Below are 13,151 nucleotides of genomic sequence, written 5' to 3' on the forward strand. Positions count from 1 at the left end.
ACTTTCCACCCAAAGCTGCAAGCATGGTTTACAGCCTCTTACCTAAGGACAAGTTGTGATCAAGTCCAGAAATACCACTAGTTGTACTGTGATTATCGGCTGAGCTGTCAGACATCTATTAAAAGAAACAATGTAAGGTTATGTAATGACAGGCGTGAAAACACTAATCAACATTTAAAACACCCATCTTGCTATACTTAGACGATAAAAGACCACTTTTAATTTAAATGCTAATGCCTTTTCATTCTTTACATTCAACACTATAAAAATCCCCTTTAAGTTTTTGTCTATAATGCTTTTGCTTCCCCACTTAAATGCTCCCTGTAATGCTCCTTTTTTCCCCTCAAAAATGCTAAGTCTCTCCTAAATAAATCTCTACAATGCTCGGATATTGCTCATTATACAGATACTTTTATTTTATTCATTCCAACATTTTAACACAGTGTTTAAATGTGAAATAAAAGTATAAATGAATAAATGGAATGACAACATGGCCGCCTTTTTGTTAGCCTTGAGTCTTGAAACCTAAAAGCACTGACCTTTACACATTCTCTGCTCAGCTGCATTACAGCAGCAACTGTGGCATTTGAGATTTGTGCGAATTTCAAGTTCTGTTTATTTTTTTTGGTTATAATTTTTGTTATCATCTTCTCCAAATAAAAATTTTTTTCCTGGTGAATTCCAGGATTTAATATTCCTCTATTACAAGACTATTATTTCACTTTTTCTATATTTATATTTTAGCTCAAGAGATACATCCTACAGCCTAATCTGTGCATCGCATCGATCGCATAATGAGTTCGCGAGAGACGAAAACAACATGAACAAAACCGTTAAGATGTTTTTTTGCGACCAACCAAAAATCTGTAGTGTTTAAAATTTCGATTAATTTCAATAAAATATTTATACAGACTACAAAATCCTGAATTCAGTGAGCAGCTGAATTTTTCGATATCAAAAGGGATGTAATAAATGGTTGATAATTAAATGAAAAGGTTGATAATAAAATGACAAGGTAATCATTTTTAAAGTAAAATCTGGGGTGGATACCACTATGTCCAGAAGAGCAGTGTAGTCCAGCATTGGAGAGTCATTAAAGGGATACATGTTATTCTGATCCATGAATGCTGCACTTGATTCACTCGAGGTTGGTTGGTTGATGTTTAAAGAAGCCACTGCATTAGAATCATGGAAAAGAATTATTTTAAGTTTATCTACAAGATAACATGTCGACAAAAACATCTTGTTTCGTTGATCTACCAATCGCAAGAAATACATACACCAATGTTTATAATGAGAGATGTAGCCCCATTTTGATTTACATGTACCTGCAGCAGTTATGTTTAACATCTAACATTTCTTCAATATAAATTATATAAGCGGTTTTCTTTCAGTTTGATTTTCGGCGCACCACATGCAACATAAATCCTCACTGCGTCACACATTCACCCCAGAAGCTTTTCAAAGAAAGGTATAACACCCTCTCCTACTATTAATGCACCTACAGAAACGTCTCGCACATGCACATCAGTCTCATCATTCTGCCAACTTACAGAGAGCAGAAGCTGCACCTTTCATAGAAATGCACCTGGCAAATATGAGTCTTAATATCTTTCCGCTTTAATTCAACAGAATTAGTTGACATACCTGTGTGGTCGTTATCATCTGCCATTTGAGAGTTTCCAGAATCTGTCATACCCTGCAACGATCAGAAGGAAAACTAGCTGGTGCCAAGCTCTGAAGTGGCGAAGAAAAAAGCTAGCAATGAGCAAAATATTACGAATTTAATATTCCTCTATTGCATGACTATTATTTCACTTTTTAATATTTATATTTTGGTTTGCGGAATACATTCTATGGCCTAACATGAATATCGTATCGATCTCGTAATTGATGCGCGAGTGATGAAAACAACACGAATATAATGAAACTATTTAAGTGTTCTTTGCGAACAACAAAAAAATCTGCCGCGTTTAAAAGTTCGATTCTTCATGAGATAAGAATAAGATGAGAAGATCTTACTTTCCACAATTGTTCCTCTATTGTTTCCAGGTTTGAATCATCGTCTGCTTAAGATAAAAAATACATGCAATGTTTATCAAAGAAAATATTTAAAACCGTTTTCAAGAGGATTGCAAAAAGATAACATCTAAGTCCTTCGTGAGAAGGCGAACCAAGAACTTTCAGATTTAACAGTGAGATTCTTTACAAATGAGCAAGAGGAAATTGATGCTGAGCTAAACCATACACTAGGCTACTACAATAATTAATCTAATAAATTGCCGAGAAATACTAAAATCAATGTAGGTATCTTAATAACCAAAAAGAAAAAATTGAGATTCAGATCTACCTGCCGGGGCTGCGTTTTGTAGTTCTGTTGTACTAAAATTTGGGGTAGATACCGATGTGTCCTGAGTATTATTGTAGTCTTGCTTTAAAAAGTCATTCCAGGGTTCCATGTTTTTCTGAACCATGAATGTTGCACTGGAATCACTCGAGCTGGGTTGGTTAGTGTTTGGAAAAGCCACTGCATTACAATCAAGGGAAAGAAATTTCTTTGATGGGCATAATTAACCAGTAATATATTCCAACGCAATACGAAAAGTTGCTGGAACTTAATACAAACACCTCTAGTTATAATAAGCACGTTTTTAGTTACAGCTTACTATAGGCATAACATGATTTATGACAACGAAAAATGCTTTTCAAAGCATGTGATATTGCCAATTTTTTTTTTTTCATTTAAACAAAAATTAAACGTAGAGAATCATCTCAGGAAGAAAAATTAAAATGAATCAAAATGCTTCTGACCTAAATATGATTAGTTTCCAAAATTAATTTATATTTCATACTACATTTTTCTGAGCTTTACATAAAAATTAATTAACTTGACTCAAATATCGTCGTATAAATTGTACTCTAAGATGTAGTGTATCGTTTCCTTTTGTATTTATCATGTTTTTTTCTACCTCAAATAACTTTTGAATGTATAAATAATTTTTCTTAGATGAAATAAATAAAATATAACAAAAACAGTAAAATACTGGTAAGACTCAAGTTGAAAAATTATTTTTATTCATTTTAAGAATAAGGGCTAAACAAGTTTTAGGTGTTGTTATCCTGTAGGAACAGCCATTTCTATGTAAATCGTACAAGTCTACCTTTAAAAGTGAATTTTCATACATGGTAAATCTAATTTTGTGACACATTTATCAACATGATAACAGAAATACAAAAACATTTTTTGTTGATCTACTATTTGTATTACACATAAAGTATTATAATTCTACATATAATGGGAGATGAAACCCCATTCTAGTCTACCTGCAGCTGTGAAGTTTTGTGGTTTTGCCATATCCACCATGGCTGCAGATGGCCCTGGAAAGAGGCTAAAATCTTGAATTGGATTATCATTGGGGGGTTGCAAAGTATTCTGAACCATGATTGTTGCACTTGTATCACTCAAGGTAGGTTGGTTCAAGCTCGACAAAGCTACTGAATAAAAAGAAACATGGGAATGAAAAATTGGCAAGTTCACAGTTAACCAGTACCCATTTATTTGTATTCCTCAGGGTGCATAGGGAGAGGCGCTGTGAGAGTAAAGTGTCTTGCTAACTGAAAGAACACAACACATTAACCCCACCCACTCTTGCATCTGGACCTCTTGACACGGAGTCCAGTGCAGGCCACTGAATCTCTCAACAAATGGAATGTCCATAGCTGAATTCCCATATTCCCAATTTTATGGTAATTAATCTACAAAGAGACTGAGATGTTTCTCCATATAATATATGTACATGTATCACATCTATACAAAAATAAGTTTTATCGCTTCATCTAACTAATTATTATACGTATGCTACTGTTTGAAATGGGTCTCAAGTAACCTGATTTAGATCTACCTGCATCTGCCTTGTTTTGTGTATTGATCAGATTACAATTTGCGCTGGCTGCCGATGGCCAATTAAGAATGTTGCCTTCTTGCATTGGATAGTCATTTGGGGGTTGCAAAGTGTTCTGAACTATGACTGTTGCTCTTGTATTACTCGAGGTAGGTTGATTCAAGTTTGGCAATGCCACTAAATGAAAAAAACATGGGAGAGCAAAATTGTCGATTTCATAGAGGTATAGGACCAAACTATGTTCCTCTGATACAAAGTTCACTCCCTGATAAACAACTTATTTACCTGGTGCTGAGCTGTTGATAGCATCATTGGTTTCATGTGGTGACTCTTGTGGCATCTGAAATGCAAATAAAATAAATAATGCATTGATTTTACAATGCTGCTTTTTAATATTAATACAATAATGATTTGCCTTGTGAATTCTGACAAAATAAATGAATCCACAAAGTAAACTATTGGATATCTGCACAAACACTACTTACAGGCTGGTTGTGAAAACAATGTGAATTATGACATAGCTAGTATATTTGAGTAATCATGCAAATGAAATTGCATGAGTAATTTTGCTTCATCATCATATGTTCATGAGCATTCGTATATGCATGACACCAGCAAATGAATGCTTCGAGATTTAAATTTAATTCTACACGATTAACGACATTAAGTTGGTTTTTCCTTTCCATACTGATTGAAATAAACCTTCATACACTCTAAATGAAAAGTAAACTTATGGAGGCATACTTGAAATTGGAGAGCAATGGACATTTAAGCCTGCATGTATAAAGAGATGGAAAGAGCTTTTGAGTGAACAATGTTACAATTCCCAAATGTACAATGAATTGTGGCTGGAAAATGAAAACTGAATTTGCTGACTTGAGCAAGGCTTCGTCACTCTTCTTCAATGGCTCAAAAAGCTACAGTGTAAAATAAACCTAAAAGTTATATTTCACCTCCGAATTCTCCGAAGTGAGTATGGCTCTTGGCCTGGGTGCCAGAGTGGTATTCTGAAATAGACTGCTTTTGATAGTGTCTGGAAAAAACATTACAAATAATAATTAATACTATCATTAGTGTCATTATGATCGCCTTTATTTACAAACCCCTCTGCCTCATGGCTTATAGTAAAACTGGATAAGAATCGGCCATGTCTTGTTTTGTGGAACAAATTTTAAATGCTTTTAAACACTTCATCGTACGACGCACTAATTTATGCTAAGAAAGATGCAGGGGACTGGTGGCCATGGAGGAAAATGAGCACCCTTATGGGGAACTGTTAAAGAAGACCAACCACAGGCCCAAATTTAAAAAAAGTAAACCCACAAAAAGCTAGGAAATTCCGAACAAAAAGAAGGTATGATAAACCGACACAGAAGAATATTGGCGCCAGGTTTTCTTCGGGTAGATCTGGAGCCAGGGGATCAACTATTGGTAAACTTACTTAGACTAACTAATTGTCCGAATTGGCATGACCTGCGCCAACATAAACTATAGGCTCGATTTGACAATTAACCAAATTTGGAAATTTATTCCATACCGCAATGACCAACACCTCTCGATGTGATCGTCTATACTCGCTGTCAAACTCAGCTACATGTTGTGTTTGGCAAAAAAAATAGCCCTATTTTTCCTCTTTTCCAAGACTTTCTGTTATTGCTCATACGTTTTTCAGATCTGGTAAATAAGATCATTCTTTTTCATAAATTTAAGACTCTGAGCAAACGGATCAATGGTTAACAAAAAGAGATCGATTTCATTGATTCTCCAGCAATTCTCCCCCAATTGTGCCTAGGTGGAGAAATACACTGTGAGGGTTACATTTCTCTCTGAAAAAAAACAACACAATGACCTGGTCTTGGCTTGTGCCCTTATCTCTTCATCCAGAGTACAACAGCTAGGTTACCGCTTCAGGCCTCGAGAGGGGTGTCCCTCTTTTACTACTACTTATTCACTGTACCTGGTAGAGGGGAGTCCGGACGTGAAGCCCCATGGGAAGGATGTGGGTCCGCAGGCCAAAGGTTAAGATCCTCTGCCGCTGTTTCGTTTGAACATAATTGTCGGGATGTTTCCATAGCCTCTACCAAACACAACTCATGCGATCGCTGAGAAGCTTCAGCCAAGTCATTCGAAGTGTTCATCTGAGGTGTGTGTGTGGAAGAAAACGTCTGCAGCCCGAATGATGTTCCATAATTTTGATGCAAACTTGACGTGGATATGGTGTTTCTTTCACCTGCTACTGACTTTTCCATAACAGGGGCTTGCCGCAGTGGTGGATCTGGACCGGTTACCCAAAAAGAACTTGGTAATATTTCTTGGCGTAAACCTGTCTCCAAACCATTTGGTGTTGGCCCGAATACCTCGGTGAGATACCAGTCGCTGCTTCTAGTTCCATTTCCAGACTTGTAGTACAAATTATAAATTTTTGTATGATAGGTTAGTGAGAAAAAGGGGAAGCAGATATTAAATGACCCAATTTCAGACTCCTTAGCTGTTTTTCATTGGGCGGAATTAAATATTCTTGTCGCAGGTTACTGTACGGAGCACCGAAAAGAAAAGAATACCACAAAGAAAGAAAAATATTGATTTGTCATCGGAATATCATACAAATCAAAGTAAATTATAGAAAGCATTTTTAACGCAGTGAGACGAGTCTATACCTTTTGATTTTGTGGAAGTCTGGTGACACCTTGCAGTGCTACATTTTTAGCTCCTGAAGTTTCTGCTGTTGAAAATTCTAGAAATTATAAATTCATTGTTTTATTAAATACGCAACATACACTTTTCAACCCCAAATTAACCACAACATAATCTCGTAGGTGAGGGGGGAATTTTCCATGAAGGGCCCCTTTCATAAGACAAACCTGAGTAAGAAATACAAAATGCGTTCCCTAAATTTAAAAGAAAGGAGCGGATGTAGTTTCCAAACCTTTTAGTGTCAGCCATGATCCCGAAGTTCCATGACTAGTGCTGCATCTTGTGTGACTTCCACAAGAGGTAGGTTGCTCTTCTTGTCCACTGATCTCAGGAGCTCCTATTCCCAAAGAACTCAGTTCATTTGCTGCTTTTTGAGACTGATCAAGTGATGTGAGCTTATCGTGACGGTGTTTTGATTTTGGCTGGTCTGAGGAATCGTTCTTCTGTGTTACCTTACCAAAATCAAAGATTTAAAAAGAGATTTTACTCTTGGTTATTATCAATAGGCAAGAGAATATAAGCAGTTTATGATCTCTTGCCATAGACTATGCCGGGCCCTCTGTCAATGGAAAAAAGTCATAAGATCGAGGCAGGTGAAAAAAGGGAAGAGAGAAGCCGTTTCCAATCTGCAATAACTCCTTTAGCCTTGTCATGTAAAGCGCTTCATCCACAAAAACAAGTACTGTTTTCCAGAACTCAGCCAACGGGAAAAGCATTGACGAAATCGAATTAAGGCTTAATAAAGACTTAGATAATATTAGAATATGGTTACTAGCATATAAGCTCAGCCTTAAGGTTGCGAAGATAGAATATATGCTCATCGGTTCACGTCAAAGATTGGCTAAGCCTCCCTTAGAACGTAATGTATGCATTGGAATAGATCCGATCAATAGAGTCAAATATACCAAAATACTTGGAGTTTACATCGATAAATCTCTTACGTGGAGCAAGCATGTTGAAGAAATAACTAAAAAGATTACAGCAGGAAATAGTGCTTTAAAACGGCTTAGAGATTTTACAAGTCGAGACGTACTTGTTTCAGTTTATAATGCACTAATTATGCTTCATTTTGATTATAGTTCTTTAAAACGGCTCAGAGATTTTACAAGTCGAGGTGTACTTGTTCGGTTTATAATGCACTAATTACACCTTATTTTGATTGTTGTTGTGCGGTTTGGGATTAATTAGGAAGTGTATCAGCCGAAAGGCTGCAGAAACTCCATAGCAGATGCGCTAGGGTAATTATGCGTTACAAAAACGAGGCTGGACAGTCTGAAGAAGCCCTATGTCACCTTGGCTGGAATTTACTATGCGAAAATAGAATTCATATTAACGCTAGACAAATGTTTAAGGTTCTCCATGACTTAGCACCTGCAAGGCTTTCGAATATTTTCAGGGACTCGTGCTCGGCCAACGATTATCATTTAAAGAACGATGATAATAAGTTGGCCGTTCCATTGCCCAAGAATAATTTTTTTAAGAGAGTGTCAGCTATAATAGTGCAAAGATCTGGAATTCCTTACCGAATGAAATTCGTAGTTGTGAAACTTGAGCAACTTTTGATGTGCTTATTCATAGTTCAACCTATAGACCAAATGTGATATGTTAATTTATTCCGTAAGGTTATATTTAATGCATTAACAGTTTGAGTCATGGATAGCAGGGTATTCATATTTATACATTTTTTTCTTATGTATGTTTTCAGTAGTTTTTAAATTTTATACTTAGTTCACACCCCTACTGGAAACCAGCTTTTTATAAGTTGATGATAAGCTAGCGTGTTTAAATAAAGTTAATCTACCTATCTGTGTCTTTGTGTCCTAGGAACTGGCAGACTTGTGGAATACAGTGTTTAAAATAGTTCTTATTCCTTTTTGTTTTCGTTTGTCATCGGTGCCACTCGCTCGTTATTTTGCACGAGTCCACTGGCTGGGAACCAGGAGCAGGTGTTTAAAGCCCTAAATTGTCGATCTTTTAACAAGTACATTGAATCCTTCTGAAAATTTTAAGTTAACACTTTTTTTCATAATTCTTGGGAAAGTTTTTTTCTTTATCTAGACAGAAAATGATGTCTAGTATTACCTCATCCTCCAAAATGTATAAAGCTGAGTTGCCCTGTGTGTTCCTCTTTATGGTCTTTCCATCCCAAATTCGAGATGTTGACATGCATCTGGCTGGGCGTGAGGTAACAACTGTACAAGCATAACTAAAGAGGCAATTTATAGGAAAAACAGTATAAAGGCGACTGTCTTTACATGGACAAAAAAATTTAAAGGATTGCTAATAATCATGTATGACCGGTTAATAAAAGTAGAAATCAGCGGTTTTATTTCACATGTTTCCATTGAGTAGAGCTCTTTAGATTGCATGTTTTTGTTTACTCAAGGGAAATCCCAGGTTTACCGGTGTAAATTTTACGTCTATATGTACGTAAATAGGAGGAAATTTGAGACATGGTTCTCTAAAGTGCTATCACATGACCCGAAATAGGTAAACAAAACATACAAGTTTAAGAGGTCTACTAATGCACATTCTTGGGGAAATGAAATTTCGATTTTCCTTACCTCTTATCACGCAAGTAGGGGAATGTCTCTTCAAGCTTTTCCATAACCATTTTTTCTGACATATTCTGATAAAATTCAACTTTCTTTTTATATTGTCCAAGATGGGGAGATAATCGTATTTGTGTCACTTCACTTTGTGTCGGCATGTAACGTTCACCATCTTTTCTTATAAAATCCCAGTTCTTTATCAAATATACATTTCTATAAAATGGTTTGGCATCTCCTCTCCTATGTCTTGCACCATTGTCTACTTGCTCCATGCTCTGAAAATGACGAAGACTTTTCAAATGGTAGCCACTGTAGCCCTACAGTAGTCCAGTATCCTTTTGTCACTTAGACCGAGCCTTTTTTCAAAAAGCCACAGCATACTTTTTCGATCTCCTTTGCCGAAAAAGTCATAGTCTCTAGTGCACTGAGAGTTTTCACGAGTTAATAAATCTGATTTAACACCGCCTACAACGACAAAAAAAAGCACGAGGAATCAGAGTCACAACAACTATTAATCATCACTTCAAGTTCAAGAAAAAGTTTGAACAAATGAACAATGGGGCTACCGAGTGCTGCAGCAGAAATATTTTTTGGGTAATAAAAGAAATGTCGTCTTGTCGATTGGTTCCGGTGCATTTGAAAACAATTTTTTTGGTTCATATTCATTTCAATACCGTCATGTCGGTTGGTTTCAATTCATTTTTTTCCAATAATTGTATTGCGTCGGAATCCATTCAGCTGCGAAACTGATGTAATGCTTTACAAGCTAATAAGTAAATGAAAGCTCTGCCATGCAAATCTGAATGACAAAAACTAGTAACAAAGTGTTTGTGAAGAACTGGTGATTCTAATGTTCTTTTAAAGCGAATGACTCTCACCAATAAAAAAAAAGGTTAGAAATATGATGAATGATCACATCTTTGGATTTTTTTTCAGTGTTCAAAAGAAAGTGTTATGAAAAAAAAACTATATGGTGGTCACTACGATTTGAAATTTGTCAACGTCATAGCTGCTCCATTTTCTACGAGGTGAGGTGTAATTACCGTCAAAAATAAATGTTTAATTATGATATCCACAATTTCAGTCATGACACTGAGATATGCAATTGTGCCATTCCAATGTGACGTCTTAATTTGCTATTTGGTCCTTGTGTCATGACATTATGCTATCACATTTAACTATTTTGTTTTTCGCAATGTGCTGATTTGTCACTCTACCTTGGTGTTTGGCTATTATACTTTGCTATTTTGCCATTGCATTCTAGTATTCTTCAATTTCGATATTGGGAAAAGCAGTTTTGCTGTTGTGATTGGTCATTTTCATAGAGTGCGTTTCATTATGGTGTTTTGTCAAGGTAACATGCAATTCGGCATGACACTCAGTAAAGAGTTTTGGACAAGATAAATTATTTCCTGCCAAAGTTGTAATTATGTTAATTTATTTCCTCTCTGTCGCCCTGTCTTGGTTCGAAACATGGCGGCTCTTCGTGAAAGAGTGGCGAATTTATAATTGTTAGAAAAGGCGACCCGTCTTACTAGGGAACACACATCCTGGGGTCCCGAGAATGGTTCTTCAAAGTACGGTGCAGAAGCCATTGCGGTGAACGGATGGGAAACCGACGAACGAGCACAGGAAAATTTTCGAAATTTATTTCAGCCGTACACGGCTCGTGCAAGGTCAACCAGTTTCTCAAGCAGCAGCAGACAGCAGTCAGCGTCGTCAGCTCCAGCTACTAAAAGAAGGAAACAGAACACAACAGTATTGTTCTTCAAACGAGATACATGGACCCACGAATTTTTTTGTCCAGCAAATAAAGAGCAGATGGTAGTCTGTAGCAGATCATTTAACCATCATTTAAATCCAGTTGCAACAGGCTGGTCATGGCCGCCAAAATATTTGCTTCAACAGCAAGGCCAACGCAAAGGAAGTCAAGACGAAGCTCGAGGAGAGCTACCCTAAGTTAATTGCTGGTGGAGGGTTTGAAATACTTCATCGAGGTCTGAGCCCTTCTGAGATAAGCACTATTCCTCCTCCAAATTCAGGATACACTGTACATTTTTTACGCGACTGTGCGGGATTGGGACAACCAATCGCCAACATAAGACCTGAAGCAAATTTTTTGGCGGCCTTGACCAGCCTGTTGCAACTGGATTTTAAATGATCTGCTACGGACTGCCATCTGCCCTTAATCTGTTAGACAAAAAAATTCCTGGGTCCATGTATCTCGTTTGAAGAACAATACTGTTGTGCTATGAAAATGACAAATCACAACAGCTAACCTCTTTTCCCAATATCGAAATTGAAGAATACTAGAATGCAATGGCAAAATAGCAAAGTATAATAGCCAAACGCCAAGGGAGAGTGACAAATCAGCACATTGCAATAGTCAAATGTGATAGCATAATTTCATAACACAAGGACCAAATAGCATATTAAGACGTCACATTGGAATAGCACAATTGCATATCTCAATCTCATCACTGAAATTGTGGATATCATAATTAAACATTTATTTTTTACGGTAATCACACCCCGTAAGTTTCTTTCCTACTGCGTTCAAAATTAAATTATAAAAAATCTCTCCTGAAAATTGAGGTCAGATGACTGTTGGAGATGACGTCATTTCACGTGACAGTTGCTAATCAAGGAAAGCGTACTCCGACATCCGTCAGAAGGAGGTCATCTCGGGTAGATTTCCGATTACGAAATCCGAGCTCGCCCGATGTTGTCTTCGTGATGAAGGCCCTATTTAACATATTAGACCCGCAGAACAGAGTAGAAACGAACACGTGCTTCGTTTTCGCTCATGACTTCGTATTAGCCGTAAGATATTTGCTTTTTTTTTTCGTTGCTTACCTTTATTACAGACTCCACAAAATTTCTGCGATGCCTCCTTTTCACGGATGGCCGATTACAACTACAACATAGTAACACCTCCACGAAATCTGTCAAAACTGAAAAAAGACTGATTCGCAGAACGAAAAGGTCATAGACAGGCCTACACAGACTCCCCTGTGTGGTTTTACGTTTGCGACGCAAAAGCCTTTAATTAAAGCTTCGCTCTGACGAGTATGTCTTTGAGCGATTTACCTCTTTTGTATGATATAATCGGAGGCGTTTTGTAAATTGTTTTCAGCAGTGGCTGATTTTGGATGAGGTTCCATTCTTGCATCAGTATTTGTTTTAAATTTTTAACCCCTGGGTGGTATGCTGTTGTTTTGATGTTACACATGGCCTCCTGGAAATTTCTTTCCGAGGAGTTTGTTCTTAGAAGTCTGATAGCTTCTCCTTTAATAAAGCCTTTCTTAACACCTGGCGGGTGGCAAGATGAATAGTGTGTAAAATCCTCCTTTTGACAGACTTCGTGAAGATGTCATTACGTTGTAGTTGTGATCGACCATCCGTGAAAAGGAGGCGTCAAATGTATTTTGTGGAATCTGTCATATAGGTTAGCAACGAAAAAAAAATATTTTAACGCTAATACAAAGTCATGAGCGAAAACGAAGTAAGTGTTCCTTTCTACTCTATTTTGCGGCTCTAAAATGCGAAATAGGGCCTTCGTGACAACATCGGGCGAGCTCGGATTTCGTCATCAGAAATCTACCCGAGATGACCTCTGGTGTTTTAACATCCTCCTTTTGACAGATTTCGTGGAGGTGTCAATATGTTGTAGTTGTAATCGGCCATCCGTGAAAAGGAGGCACCGCAAAAATTTTTGGGAGTCTGTAATATAGGTAAGCAACGGAAAAAAATGCAAATATCTCGACGCTAATACGAAGTTATGAGCGAAAACGAAGCACATGTTCGTTTCTACTCTGTTTTGCGGGTCTAATAATTATATGCTAAATAGGGCCTTCATCACGAAGACAACATCGGGCGAGCTCGGATTTCGTAATCGGAAATCTACCCGAGATGACCTCCTTCTGACGGATGTCGGAGTACGCTTTCCGCTAATCAAAAGCCTTATTGAGTCACGCAGGTTTAAAATAAATATGTTTTGCCA

At 37.2% G+C, this 13,151-nt stretch overlaps 1 protein-coding gene across 7 annotated transcripts in view; it reads right to left on the reverse strand.

The window, feature by feature from the left end:
- Positions 1 to 13,151, reverse strand: part of LOC131783732 (uncharacterized) — a 34,259-nt gene that overhangs the window by 20,153 nt on the left and 955 nt on the right. The window contains exons 2-16 of one of the 7 annotated variants that reach the window (XM_066159809.1): positions 10,684 to 10,877; positions 9,161 to 9,613; positions 8,679 to 8,802; positions 6,829 to 7,048; positions 6,560 to 6,636; positions 5,860 to 6,301; positions 4,856 to 4,935; positions 4,188 to 4,242; positions 3,903 to 4,079; positions 3,325 to 3,396; positions 2,351 to 2,527; positions 2,023 to 2,066; positions 1,648 to 1,699; positions 1,051 to 1,175; positions 43 to 115 (exon numbers count right to left, since the gene is read on the reverse strand). In XM_066159809.1, coding sequence (XP_066015906.1) covers positions 43 to 115; positions 1,051 to 1,175; positions 1,648 to 1,699; positions 2,023 to 2,066; positions 2,351 to 2,527; positions 3,325 to 3,396; positions 3,903 to 4,079; positions 4,188 to 4,242; positions 4,856 to 4,935; positions 5,860 to 6,301; positions 6,560 to 6,636; positions 6,829 to 7,048; positions 8,679 to 8,802; positions 9,161 to 9,420 — 1,978 coding nt within the window. In that variant the 5' untranslated portion in view covers positions 9,421 to 9,613; positions 10,684 to 10,877. Of the gene's footprint in view, positions 1 to 42; positions 116 to 1,050; positions 1,176 to 1,647; positions 1,700 to 2,022; positions 2,067 to 2,350; positions 2,528 to 3,324; positions 3,496 to 3,902; positions 4,080 to 4,187; positions 4,243 to 4,855; positions 4,936 to 5,859; positions 6,302 to 6,559; positions 6,637 to 6,828; positions 7,049 to 8,678; positions 8,803 to 9,160; positions 9,614 to 10,683; positions 10,878 to 13,151 lie in introns of all 7 variants that reach the window. The other 6 variants (XM_066159808.1, XM_066159810.1, XM_066159811.1 and 3 more) reach the window with 6 other exon arrangements.

The sequence above is a fragment of the Pocillopora verrucosa genome, chromosome 12, assembly GCF_036669915.1.
Source record: "Pocillopora verrucosa isolate sample1 chromosome 12, ASM3666991v2, whole genome shotgun sequence".
Lineage (NCBI taxonomy): Eukaryota > Metazoa > Cnidaria > Anthozoa > Scleractinia > Pocilloporidae > Pocillopora > Pocillopora verrucosa.